The following is a 13,997-nucleotide window of genomic DNA, read 5'->3' as shown; positions in this document are numbered from 1 at the left end:
TGCTTGTATGACCTTGCGTTTTTAGTCTTCAATTACTGACAGCCACCCAAACATCAGACAATTTCTTTTGACACCATTTTGGTGTTGCACATTATATTTAATGGTTTTGATGAGATGAAGCTATGGAGTCAAGACAAATATTTCAATATGCTGTGGGCTGTTATATAGGTACCTGTTCATGTTTTCAGCATGTTTATGCATTTTGAGCTTTCTAGGTTGTCCCTCCCATTCTCGTGAACATGATTTCTCAGGAACACCTCGAGATAATTTCATTACCTCAGGCACAAATGTCACTTGGACTCAAGGATGAAGCGATTAGGACTTGCTTGTCAACGTTCCAAATAACTGTGACCTCACATAATATGTTTTAAGCCATAACTCAAGAATTCATATGCTAATTATGATAACATAATGAAGTGATGTCATTTTATATCCAAAGGTTAAAGGTCAGCTTCACTGTGACATCATTAAAAAAAACACTTTTCTGGCCATCATTCAATGCTATGACTCAGGAACCGACTTAGATCTTCTCAGCTGCGGGTCAAAGATGTGTGTGAAGCACCAAATTTTCAGAATTTTTAGCTTCTTTGCAGCAACGTCCATATTCAAAGCATTGTAGTCTACCACTGCTCATTTGTTATACTGATACTGAGCTCCAGGGGATTGTCATTGCACAATGTAATGAAGCTCTCTATCAGTCCTCTATGCTCCTCTGTAAAAATAGTCTCAAAGTGAAGTAGGCATGTTTCTCACTGGATATTATTCGTTGGAATCACATCTTTCAAAAAATCTATTTCCCGCCAAAGAAAACAAAACAAAAACAATGATACCTCTCACTGAATTCTTTGAAAGTGTTGACTACATACATATACTATATCAATCTGGACAGACATACAATAGAATATGGTCATTCTAGTTTTTAAAGTAACAAAAGGGGGATAGTTTGGTATCATTATTTATATGACAAAAGGCCACTGAATGACCCACATAAATTAGAGAAAGAAATGTGGAAATGCACGGCAGTGTTGATGCTTGCATTGTAAGCAGCATGTTACATATACCACCTCAAGGACTCTTTGAAATGCCACATATGCAAATGCTTCACTCTGTGTGGGAGTTTCCTGGGCAGTAAGAAATGTTAATAATATTGTGATCCAGCAGTAAGGAACATATTTGTTTGTGCCTTAATATTGATAATATTATTAGTTATTTTCTTGTGAATTATCTATGTGGTTCTACATGTGGGATTTGTGTGCATGCAGTCACATGCAAGTGCCCATTGTCTGCAAAGTGTACAGAAACAGGTTCATGTGCAGGAGCATTAACCTTGCCGCCACAGGAAGTGTAGTTTGATGATGCAAATGAAATTCATAACAACCTGAGGAAAAGACCTCTGTCCCTTGTGTTGATTAGGTGGGACAAGAGTCCTTTGTTTTTTCCATGTGCAGCAGATGGAAGCATGAAAGGACCGGGATCAACTATGATTTGGTTGTATAAAGGAGGAAAGGGGGAAGAAACATTACATATACTATACTATACTATACTTACATTCTCTCTGTCCAATACCCCACACATTTCTGACAGATTTGATGGGAGAAAAATGACTATTACATAATTGTGAACAAATATGGTAAGCAGTTATTGTTAGACAATGGAGTTTCACGTGGGAGGGTGCTGTAGATTCATCTGTAGACAGTTGATGACCACATACATACAAACATTCAATTTAGCATGTATACATGACATTACTTTAACTAGATTGACATATTGAGAGGCAGCTTTAAAATGAATAGAACTAGACACTTTTAGTCAAGCAACAGATGTGGTGGCAGTGCATTTTTAGTCAACAGTACAGTACAAAGCACTCATATGGAAGTAAATCAGCTCAGGGCTTCACGGGGAAATTCCTGCTTTGTTTAAGTGCTGAATGCATTTTAAATCAGCTTGGGCTATTTCCCCCCTGCATGTGCTTCTAAATTCGTTTGCCAGTGATTCCCAGAGAAAATTATTAATGAAGATTAAGTATGGGACCGTCCAACTGCCAAAACAAACAAACAAACACACACACACACACAAACACGCACATATTATATATGCATCCTCCCCATGAAAAAAATCCTATAATCTTACTGTGTTTATTAAGCATATCCGTAACTATATGGGGATGGCAGAACAAAAAGCAGCATGGATGCAATGGGATGAAGGAAATAACTGCAAGCAAGCTCGACTTTAGCGCATTAGTTCAAATGACAGATGACATCTTTATTCTGGGAGTCATGCGCCAGGCTGAATGTTAAATGAAGAAAATGTGAAGGAATTGGAATTGCCCTAAAAAATCACCAAAACATTTCAGCTATATATTCAGCCTATTGGCAGTCCTTTGTGTGTTTGTCCTTTGTCGCTTGCTGCTCTTGAAATATTTCTGAGGTGACTGGAGACTACTTTGCTGATGTGTTTTATCAGAAGTTCCTCCCAAGTTCTTGACTTGGCCCTGGAGCCACCCAGCACTAGAAGAGTGGAGAGTCTTTTCTTTGTTCAACTGCAAGATGTTTTGTGACATCAGCTTGATTTCCTTCAGGCAGCTGAGCAGTGAATCTAAAGTGTCATCAGCATAGCTTTGATAGCTGAGAAGAATGTAAAGATGTGGTATTATAGCGCTCAGGTGAGATCGAGACTGGACTGGTATTTGTCATACTTACAAAATAGCTATGCAAGTAGTGATAAACATTTTTTTCAGTTATTTTACCATGAATGCTAAGGTTTGAGAATGGTCAGGAGCTACGGTCTAAATTGTCCTTTTTTAAAAGGGACGTGAGTGCCAGTCTGTAGAGAGCTGTTTACTATGATGAGCAAACATCTGCTAAATGACTGAAAACATATTTTAAAAAGGTTGCAGGGAATGGATCGAGGGAGAGGCGGATGATCTAATTTGTCTCATAACATCAGCACGCTCACTGTATCACACTATGCAGGGATGTTTAAATGTGGCTCCATGCAGAGGTGGACTTAGATCAAAGTCAGAATGCATTTTAAACTGGCTTTTGATGATACTTACTCTGATACTGGAAATGTATCATTACAGAATTTGGGAAAAATGTCAGTTGTTTTTAGAAAATAGCTTTTTCTAAGAAGCTGTAGGGAGATCAATCAGTTAGTTGATGATTAAAATTAAAAAGAAATTAATTTTGGATTGTTATTTTCGTTATTAATACAATTTGAGGGGAAAAGTTTTCTGGCGAGTTTCTGTTTTAATTCAGGAGCAGATACTTGTACTGAAGCTGTCTCCTTCAATCAAGAGTTAAGTTCTTCTCCATCTCCTCCTAACTTTATGAGCAATTTTTAATTGCAGTGATTTTCTCCATGAAGCTTGAATTTGGCAAGAAAGTGTTTTGGTTCTCAGTTAAACCGCAAAATGATAATCACAGTTAGCGTTAGAGGATGATGATGAGGCTGGCGGCATAGAACAAAATCGGTTGATGATTTCGTTAGTGGAGCCGTAGTTGTTGTCACTGATGTGCTGTTCTGCTTGATTCATCATGTTGGAAATAAAAGGGAGTTACTAACATGAGCTGTAGCTTTATATGCTGCATTATTTTTTCAATTATTTTTATTTTATTATTATTGTTATTATTAGTAGCAGTAGTAGTTGAATTTTCTGCTACATCACTATTTGCCGTTTCACCACTTTCTCTGAATAAGGCTTCCTAGGACATGAAATAGACCGCTTCGCTTTCTAGGACTGAGTGGATCGTACGGGAGGAAATAAGAGCACAGCAGCACTTTGTTATCTCCACTCAACAACAACACTAGCTCATGTTGAACGTTTCATAAGCCTCCCATTAAAGCACCTATTGTGACCATTATAGGTCTGTGCAACAGTGCTACACTTATCCCTGTTTCTATATGGCCTTGGGAAAGATTGGCCAGCATCAGCTGGAACTCTGTCTGTATTGCATAACTGTTTCACTTAAACCCCTTTCTGAATGTAATTACTGTGGTTATGAGGAGGTAAATGGCAGCAGTGCAATAGGCTAACTGCCAGTCCAGGCCCTCGGTTAAAAAAAGCCACAAGTGTCACACGGAGAGCTCTCACCATAGCACTTACATGTAGCACAATGTACAGCAGACATAGAGTAGTGTCACATTATTGGCCAGTAATATTTGCAACATAGGTCTGGGGCTTGTTGTCTGAATCTCTCTGTACCCTCCTACTCTCTGTTGTCTACTGAGAAGGGGTAAAAGAGTAGGGGTGAATAAGCGTCCCTGTGGCCTGCTGTCACCTCAGTGTGTGTGGGCGCTTTGCTGTTTCAAGTCTGGGAAGAAGGGGTGCATAAACAGGGTTGCTGAGTGAATTGAAATTCACATATTTCATTCATCTCAAGAGAGGTCAACAAGAGCTTGAAAGCCAGGGTCTATCCACACATCATCATTTAAAGTGGTCAGATTTATGTGATTCCGTCATCGCTTTGAATTCTTTGGTCTTTTTTGGTTGTTGTTCGCTACTCGAACGCGACAGCTGCACACGCAAGGGCATGTGTGTGTCCACGTACAGAACAAAACACACACACAAACCGCATCTCCAGTGAGAAGAACTTTTTGAGTGGCAGGTTGGTGGAATGGCGGTCTCTGATTGTGGTGATAATGGAATCCTTGTGTCATTGCAGATAGTGCCTCAGGAAATGGCAGAGAATTGCTTCTGGATCAAAGTCAAAGAAGAGAAGTTTGAGAATCCTGACCTATTTGCTCAGCTCTCCCTCTGCTTCTCGTCGCAGAGCAAAGGTAAGTAGGCGTCATCTCTCTTCACCCCCTCCTTAATTAATCTACACACACATGCTTCATTTAGCCTCTCCGGCAATAGATGCCAAGCCACTTTCATCTTGTGACACTTAAAGAAACCATTTTTTCTCATTGAAATGTTAATTATCTTAAAACCAAGCACTTTCTTTCCCCACTGCATTTGAACCCCATCTATGTATGCTCTCAAGTCAGATCTCTGTGCCAATTAGGGATACCAAGGCTTGCTGCAGTGTTTGTGTCTTTGAGAGAGCTCGAAATGCGATGGTGGCTGCTCATTGTATTTGTTGTTTTTTACGCATTGAGTAGTTTCAGATCAGTGTTTTTTGTGTGTGTGCCTGGGTGTGCACCAACTTGAACTTGTACACATATGTGAGATCCGAGAGCAGATATGCTTGGTTTGCTTCTTGCCTTTTCCAGTCCAGTAGACCAGTCCACCATCAGGGAAAGATGGGAGGCTTTTGTGAAGGAAGCTCTGGGAGTATTCTTGTCCTGGCCAGTTTGTTTCTCAGATACACAACCAGGCTACCTAACTTGCTGATGAATAACACAAGCAGTACAGAGCAAGTTTTGGTTTTTCACAGAAGAGGGAGTGTGAAGGCACTTGATGTATTCCTCCCATGACAATTTGAGTGCTTTTCCACTTCTTTGACAGTGTGTGTGTCTATGTGAGTGCTACACCCCTCTTATTCAAGTAGCAGTGGGAGGGGAGAAGTCAGAGACCTGTCAAGTGCAGAACAGTCAAATCTTAGCTCTGTCAGGGTGTGTGGACATAACTATACAGAGTCCTCCAACTTTTCCCATACATGATATACCCACCGTCTGTTTGGACACCAGTCAGCCCCCAAGCAGCCTCTCGCTACATCTTTCTCACCGCCTCCGGGTCTACAAACTAGGTTGATCTCTTTTTTTGCTCTGTGAAATAAATAGCAATTTTGCCTCAGCTGCCGCAAGGTGATTTGCCGGCATAATACAGATAGAGGGAGAATGCGGGCAGGAAAGAAGAGTTGTTGCAAGGATTAATGAAGTGTCAGGGACAGGCCTTTTGTCTTTAACCCAGAGGGTATCTGCCAGTCACTATCATTTTTGACACATGCTCTGTGGCATTTCTGAAGTAGTTAAGAATCAGACCTCTTTCAAACCTATTTAATGATACTAATTTTCTTTTTTCGTTATAAGTTGTTAGAGAGGGAAATATTACTCTATACATATAATTTCAATTCAGCATTTAAAATCAGTAAGATGTTTGCAAAGCACTGCTACTATAAAATGTTTTTACCTTCACCTGTGTCTGTTTGTTGGTCGGTTGGTTTGTCAGCAGAATAACAGAAAAGCTACAGAACAGATTTCCACAAAACTTGGACAGAGGATGGGTGTTGGCCCTGAATAGACCCCATTAACTTTTGGTTACAGATTCAAGAAGCACTGCAAAAAAAAAAAAAGAAAAAAACAATGAATTCAAAGTGTTTTTGTTTAGTCAACACAATCTGCATGGGAACAAGTAAAAGTTCATGTCCCTATATCTCAGTGAAATGTTGCTTTCTAGGTGATTGTGTCTTAAATTAAGTGTAATGAGATATTTTTGACGAGAAATTAAACACTGTTTTCTAACATTGCAAGAGGGCTGCGTTTTTACACATTTTCGTTAGTTTCTCAGAGAATAATGTATGGCTCTTGATGACAAAGATCAGGCATATTTAGGTAGCTGGTATCTATGAGTGTACACCATTTAATGTGGATCCTAGATCTGGTGAGGTTAAATTATGGTCAAGCAGTTATGTATGGTTTAACATTTAGAGTGATGCAGGACTATCGAGTTTTATATTCGATTAGGCTTGTTTTTTTGAACGTTAAAGGATGTTAACACTTCCCAGTAGAAACCAAAATAAAAGTATGAAGCTTCAAATAAGCATAATATGGGGCCTTTAAAGTGAAATACAACTTAACATTGGGAGTTCCACAGACACATGGTTTTAATTCAGCTTTAAATGTCCTTTTAAATTCTTTATTAAATTCACTTTCTCACCCACTGGGCTTTCAAAAAAAGAGCTCTATAGATAGTCCACATTCCTGCTGGCAGGGTAGGAATTCATGATCCAGCATTTCCCCTGGGAGTTACCTTTGCTGGATCCCTATCAATTACCCCTGCAGCGACTCCACTGAATCAGCTCTTTTTCCCTCTATTGTTGAAACAGAACATGATTTGCTCATGAATGAAAAATGCTGTTTAATGTTTGATATCTACCCACCCCCCCTCGTCAGTGATGTTGAAAGTCAACGAGGAGGGCTTTGATGTAGATGGTTTTGCATGAAAAAAAAGGTGCTAGATGGTGTCTTCCTAAAATGAGATAGTTGTTCATTTGTTTTGCTTTCCTCCGTTTCATGATTCATGTAGTATAGTCTTTTTCAAACGTATACCATCTGACGGGTTTGTAACAGTAAGTGTCCTTGAACATTAAACGTTTTGTCAAAAAGATCCCCCGCCTCATATCTGCTTTTGAATCTGACCCATATGGGTAGCGAGTCTTCCTCCATCTCAAGTCAAGTTGTTTAACCGGTGTTGGTGTTGTTTAAAGCTGTGTTCGAGCTTCAGGTGGAGAGACTTGCAAGATTAATTCCTGAGGTCTTGTACTCTCATTGTAACCTCTCAGTGTAACCACGGACCATAAATCCTGTGTGCTGATTTGACAAACAAGTCACTGGTGAAAACTGACTTCATTTGTCTGGGATATTGGCGCCGTTTTCTTGTAGCACGCACACACACACACACACACATACACATACGCACTTGTTGGTTTTTTTCTGTGCTTCTTTGTGGTACCTCCATCTTCACCACATCTTAGACGTGGATATTTATAAGTAGAGCACACTTTGGGGGACTAGTGTATCGTGAAAGATGAGGCAAGCAGGTGTAAATGCCTTCCCTGCAGAGCTGCCCTCAGAAAATGGTGCAAAAAGGCTTCTGTTAACTTCACGTTCCTTGGGATTCTTGCTTGTTACTTGCATTGTTGAAGAACAACACTTAGGCAGTAAAAGAAAAAAAAAAAAAGAATCACTTTAACAGCCCCCAATTTTCAGATGCTTATTGCGCTCAGAGGCCTCTAAAACAACTGAGAATGCAGGACTGTCATCTCCCCCGCTGCTTTTATGAGTCTCACTGTTTAATGAGTTTCTCCAAGAAAAGGAAATGATAATCAAGAGGGATTTCAAGCTCGGCTTCAATCTTCTAAAAGTGGCTTTTCAGTTTTTTCTTTGTCATTTATTATAAGATGGTTCTTTGGCCTGATTGAAAATTCAACACATAAGTCAGTTATTAGGTACCCTGAAGGCCAAAGACATGTCACTGATTAAGTCATTCTGGCAACATCAAATTGTATCTGACTTCAGGATGGCACAGGAGACCACATGTTTTAAAAAAGGAACTGATTTAACCAGGCTATTTAAATCACAAATCAAAGACACTGGAAATGTCCTTTATAACTTTTTATTGTGTTAGTTCAACAATGTTCATTGCATGGGATAAACGTCAAAGGAGCAAAATACAGTTTTGATTTACAAGGTAAATTGTTTAAGCTTTGTTTTCACAGTTGTAAAATAAGCAAACATTTAACATGTATTGTATTCATTTTGGATATAATTGACATTTAAGCAGTGGTGGGAAGAGTGCTAATAAATCTGTACTCTAGTACAAGTAGAGTGACATTACTTAAGTATTACTCAATTACAAGTAAAACTTGTGGTTTTAAAATAATACTTAAGTAAAAGTACAAACTACTCTGAGTATTAGTTACTTTTTTAACCATTGATGTTTAAACATTATCAATAGCAGGCATTCGGTCAACGGGGTTTCTGTTTCTCTAAATCTTCAGTTTGAATTGTGTCTTTGGTCCGTATGTCAGCGTTTTCACTGACCCGTCTGGGATCAGATGCTGAAGATGGTTCAGGTAATTATTCAGTAATGTACTTGTTACTCAATAATGATTTTAAAAGTAACTGAGCATATTACATGGTGCATTGCATACTCAGAAAATATTAATAAAAACTTGTTTGCATAAAAATGTATTTATATATATTCAATTAGACATAAACAGACAGGAATGACGGCCATACCTATGAAAATAAAGCCAAGTTTATAAAAAAGAAATAACAAATCAAAACAAAAAAATCTGACTGAATTACCCTTTAATTTATTGGTCTTGCCACCTAAGAAGAAGCTAGCAAAAGTAATTAAATTTGATTGCTTTTAAATTGGATTTATTTTGCTCAAAATCTGAAACACATTGTTGCTTTTCACCCAACAGAAAATACTGCTGTTTTTGGTAACATGTGGCCATTATAAACTGGTAGTTAGATTTCTGGTTCATTTAAACAATTTTCCCATTAAGAGTATTTCGCTGATATAGCAATAAAGTCACAGTTATTCATCCTTCTAATTTAAGCTAATGAGTTATTGAAACCCTATTGTAAAAATGACAATGAGGCTTTTTAGCTTCATTTAAAGAGCAGCTCAGCGATTTATCTGTTTCAGCTGCTCGCACAGTTCTATAGCTTTTATACCGTGAGCATTAATCAACTGTGCAATTTTAATGTTGTTTTTTTTATACAACACGCAGCCTCTTGACCTAGTGTGGAAAAATGTAACACTTTCTCCTGTGAGATGAAAATATGTTACAGCTGCACCTCAGTCACTGATGTCAAGGAAGGTATTTCACCTTTGGCACCAGCGAGTGCTTTGTAATCGGAAAATTGTTAGCACCCACGCACAGAGCTGAGCAATCTGTTATCAGCAACACACATCTCTATTTGCGCTCACTAACCTCTCCGGTTTTTCACATCTTTTCAACTTGTGTACGAGACATTAAATGTGCCCCGAAGATCAACCCACGTCACACAGTTATTTTATTTCCCATTAAAAATAGTTTTTCCCCCTTGCTTTCTTTCTCGTCCTTTCCCCCCTTTTCTGCCTCCGCTCAGCTGTATCGGCTTTTTCCCTCTTTCTTTAGCCTCTTCTCCATTGACTTGGCTCCCTTTTTTTGTTCTTTTACCCTCATCTCCCCTCAGTTCGCTTTATCAATCAGTGGGTTGTGCCTTTGTACGGCTCTTTGGGATCAAATCAGATTCACTTCGGGATTGAATGTGTGTAGCCATGGCCTGCTGCATTTGAAAGGCAATTCATTCAGCTGGAACTTTGCAGTTCAATTTGAAACAAGATTGATGTTGGCAAACTTCACACCCCCTTTCTTCTAAAATGTTTCCTCCATTGCACACACCAATTGCTGACGGACAAAGGGCATATGCCACTTTGTAATGGTGATGTCTGGGCTTTTCAGTAGTAACAACAAAACAAAAGAGGAGAGGTTACTCCACAACAACTGAAATCTCTGTGTATACTGTACTGTATATTTCAATATACAAAAAATGTTGGCAATATATTTTAATTATCAAACCGCTACTTTTGATGAATAAGGTGAATCCATGTGGGTTACAGTCATTTTGTAAATAGGTTATATCCAGATTTGTGTTAAAATGACACGCAATATGTAATTTTTGCTCCTCGACCTCCCTCAGTTAAAACAATAAAAACACAAGACGTAGTTTGACTTTGTGAAGTAGTGAGGGATCATGGGAGTTGTTGAATTTAGTAACGTTCCCTGACTTCCATCCTCACTTTCTGACGTATCATCTGATGTTTCATAAATTAAATGTAATGAATATTTATTCTTTTTTTTATGAACGTTTAAACACTTGCGGTAATTTAATTACACAACTCTACAAATTAAATAGCAAAGATCAAGTTATTTTTGGATATTTTATTGTGAAAATGTTACATATTATACAGTATCTTTGGGTAGGCGAGTAAATTAATACATATTATGGTTTGATACTCAATGACACAGAGGGAGAGAACTAATGAAGATGTATGTGCATCGTAAAGGAGGAATTAGAGGCTGTAGTCCACCCCCCCGAATGGGGTCATTCAGACTATCTTTCCCAGCATGCCTCTGTGTTAATGATGCCGAGGAAGCTAATGAGCATGCTCAGCCAAGTGATTGTGGTGAATAAGGCTGAGGGGGACCAAACCAACAAAGCACCTTTTAAAAGAAGCATAAATATTGGTGGAGAGAAAAGAAGATTTATTTTATCTTTTCACATGTTTTGTTGACTTTTCGTTTGTTTTATTTTATTTGGTTATTATACCATGATGTTCTGTAAACAAAACAAAACAAAATAAAACAAAAAAACAAAAACATCATACTTGTGTTTTACCTGTAAAGGTCAGCCCTGAAAATTTAACTTGGTTAAAACTTTGCTACGAGTAATTGTTGCAGTCTTCCATCCCTTCATGTCCTTGCATTTGATCAAATCCCTCAGGAGTTCTCCTCACTCTGTCACCCATTTTCCTTTACCTCGGTCCCTACATCTCCACCCCACACACACAATCTTCCCACTGAGCCAGTGTAGTGTGCACACCAGCGGATTCTCAATCCCTGCTACAAAGCCCCAGCAGCAGGGCGGTAATGACCCTGCCACAACGGCAGTAATGATGGAATCAGTGGGGGGTTTAGCTGGCTCCCTGACTCTCCCTAATAAGTCCCCTAATAACTCTGTTAACATCAGGGCTGACCCGGCCACCAGATCAAACACACTCACGCATGGTTGGCCACCTCACATGACACTCGGTAACCTCTCAGTCAGGCAAGAAAACTGTTGCTGACCGGCACACTGTGTACACGGGGCCCTAGAGTGCATGTTCAATGCGAGTCTATGGACGTGAGTTTTGGCCCACAGAACACAGTAACAACTGTGGCAACAATAAATGTCACTCAAAATATTTTAATCCTGTTAAGCTGTATTCATTCACTAACAATACGTCTTGTTGATAGAAACCTCTGGAAAGCTTGTTGTTCTCTAAAAAAAATACATCCCGAGACTACTATTGGAGCTCTGCCTTCTCAGATAGTCACAATGTAATAAAGGCTTTTGTCTAATGAGTTTAAGCTCAACTCAAGACACTGCAGCCCGCTGTGGAATAGTCTGCCTTGTAATAATAGCCTGTGTACAATGATAAGCTTTGATATGCTCTATGTCAAAGTGTTGGGAAGTCAGGCTTGATGGTTTGCCATGGTCCCCTGGAGAACAAGGCTGTTTATTAGTGATTCTGTTAATTGAGAGGAGGGAGCATCCGCCAAGGCAGCTTCCTCTGCATCTTTATCCCGGGCTTTTTCTTCTCCTGACATTGCTCCCTTTCTTTTCTCTTATCTCGCGGTTCTCCGCTTGCCTCTGAAATCATCTCTTTGGACATGACGGTGTCCATCTGGCGTCGGGGGCCAGCCGAGTAAAAAAATACACCCACTCACTTTCTCAGGCTCATTGTTGAGCAGCTGCAGTCTCCCGCAAACACGATCGCAATTGGCATTTCACCACATAGTCATTTTGTAAACTGTCATCATTGTCTGTGAGCGTTGAAATGCTTCCCTTTGAATTGTTTTGATAACCCAGGACCTTTCCTCACACCAGTAAAGCATGCATTCTGAATTAAATGTCCATTATTAGTTGTAGCTAACCAAAGAGGAAATTATCCCATTTTGAAAGAGAAAGGTTTCAAATGGTACCATTTTCCTCATTTTAGATGGAAGGCCATTAATTGCTGGCACAGGCAGGAGACATTTGTCTCAATAAAACACAAAACAGCCTGATGTTCATTTCTCTCTGTTTGGGGCAGCTAGCCCACTGCGAATATCTCAGGGTCAGCCCTTTTCCTTGCTCATCCCTGCACATTTTTAATATATCACATATGAATGGAAATTAGGCCCTTAAATATTAATGACAAGTAATTGGTTTATTGTAGGAGACTATATTATGTGCGTGTGCATCTGTGTCTGCGAGAGGGAGAGCGAGCGAGCGAGCGAGTGAGGGAAGGAGATTTCCTCTCATTCCTGCTTCATATTGCCTTGCTGTGATGTCCCACTGATTTTAATCTTCTCTTCTCAGATGAGAGCCATTCTGAGTATCACAGTGCACTTTAACTTTAGCCCTCTGAATATTAGCTTTCTTTGATACCTGCCGCTTACAGCCTCCCAAGTCTACACCCTGCTAACTTTTATGTGTCTTCAGGTACTCTGTAATGTACCTGTAAATCTATCTCTTCAAAAATAAATATTCCCGATGCATCTAAATATTTGATTTCTTTTTCTCTTCACTTACTCCCTTGGATAATCAGAGCTAACACATGTGGGATATGTCATCTGTAATCTAGCTCTCTACTGGCCCCATAAGGTATTTGTCTAATTTTATGTTGTAATTAGGGCCGCAACGATTTGTTGATTAGTTGATTAGTTAATCAATCAGATGATTGCAAGACAATTTGTAGCCAACTGTTTTGATCATCTGTTAATCCCTTCAGTCATTTTTCTAGCAAAAATGTCAAATATTTGATGGATCCAGTTTCTTAAATTAAAGGAATTGCTGCTTCTTGATGATAGTAAGAGTCTTTGGGTTTTGGACTGTTGGTTGGAAAAAGAAGCGATTTGGAAATATTACTTTGAGCATTTTTATTTTATTTTATTTTTTTACATTTTATAGACTGAATGATTATTTGATTAATTCTGAAAATAATCTGTAGATTAATAAGTAATGAAACTGAACAAACTTACTTTGCCAAGAAAAGATGCCTGTGCAATAGTAACAAACTAAAAGAACCGTTACTTTTAGTTTGTTACTATTGCACAGGCGTCTCCTTGGCAAAGTAAGTTTGTTCTGTCATGAACTGTTCTGTCAACAATACTTAGACAGCCCATATACCTCGGTCCAAGTGTGCACACATACCGACTACAGATGAGGCTGGAACAAGGACACTAAGACAGAAAAAACGAAAGTCTGTAAAGTGACTATACTCAAACAAAAACACACTGAGCACCCGAGAAAAGTTTGATGTCTCCGAGCTTCATCCTCAATTTATCAGTTAAAAACATGATTTCTTTTGATGGTTAAATGCTACACTTCCATTTATTTTGGGGTCTTGTGCATTGAGATCGTGATTTAAAGTCAACCCTTGGAGTATCTTGACTGTGTTCCCTAGCCCATTTCCATTACATGGCATTTACCAAAATGACTGTTTTTGTTATATCATGCATTATAACAACGATCCTCCACCCACCAGCCCAGAAGTTATTAACCTGCATCGGTCTTAATATATTCAAACG

General features: G+C 39.0%; 1 protein-coding gene across 1 annotated transcript in view; it reads left to right on the top strand.

Moving 5' to 3' along the window:
* The window catches only part of diaph2 (diaphanous-related formin 2), a 411,384-nt gene that overhangs the window by 152,852 nt on the left and 244,535 nt on the right, over positions 1-13,997 (top strand). Inside the window, exon 20 of the mRNA XM_073486670.1 lies at positions 4,665-4,779. Within this exon, the coding sequence (XP_073342771.1) occupies positions 4,665-4,779 (115 nt within the window). The remainder of the gene's footprint in view (positions 1-4,664; positions 4,780-13,997) is intronic.

This window comes from Pagrus major, chromosome 18, assembly GCF_040436345.1.
Source record: "Pagrus major chromosome 18, Pma_NU_1.0".
Taxonomy (NCBI): Eukaryota; Metazoa; Chordata; class Actinopteri; order Spariformes; family Sparidae; genus Pagrus; species Pagrus major.
This window is presented reverse-complemented; position numbering and strand designations above follow the sequence as displayed.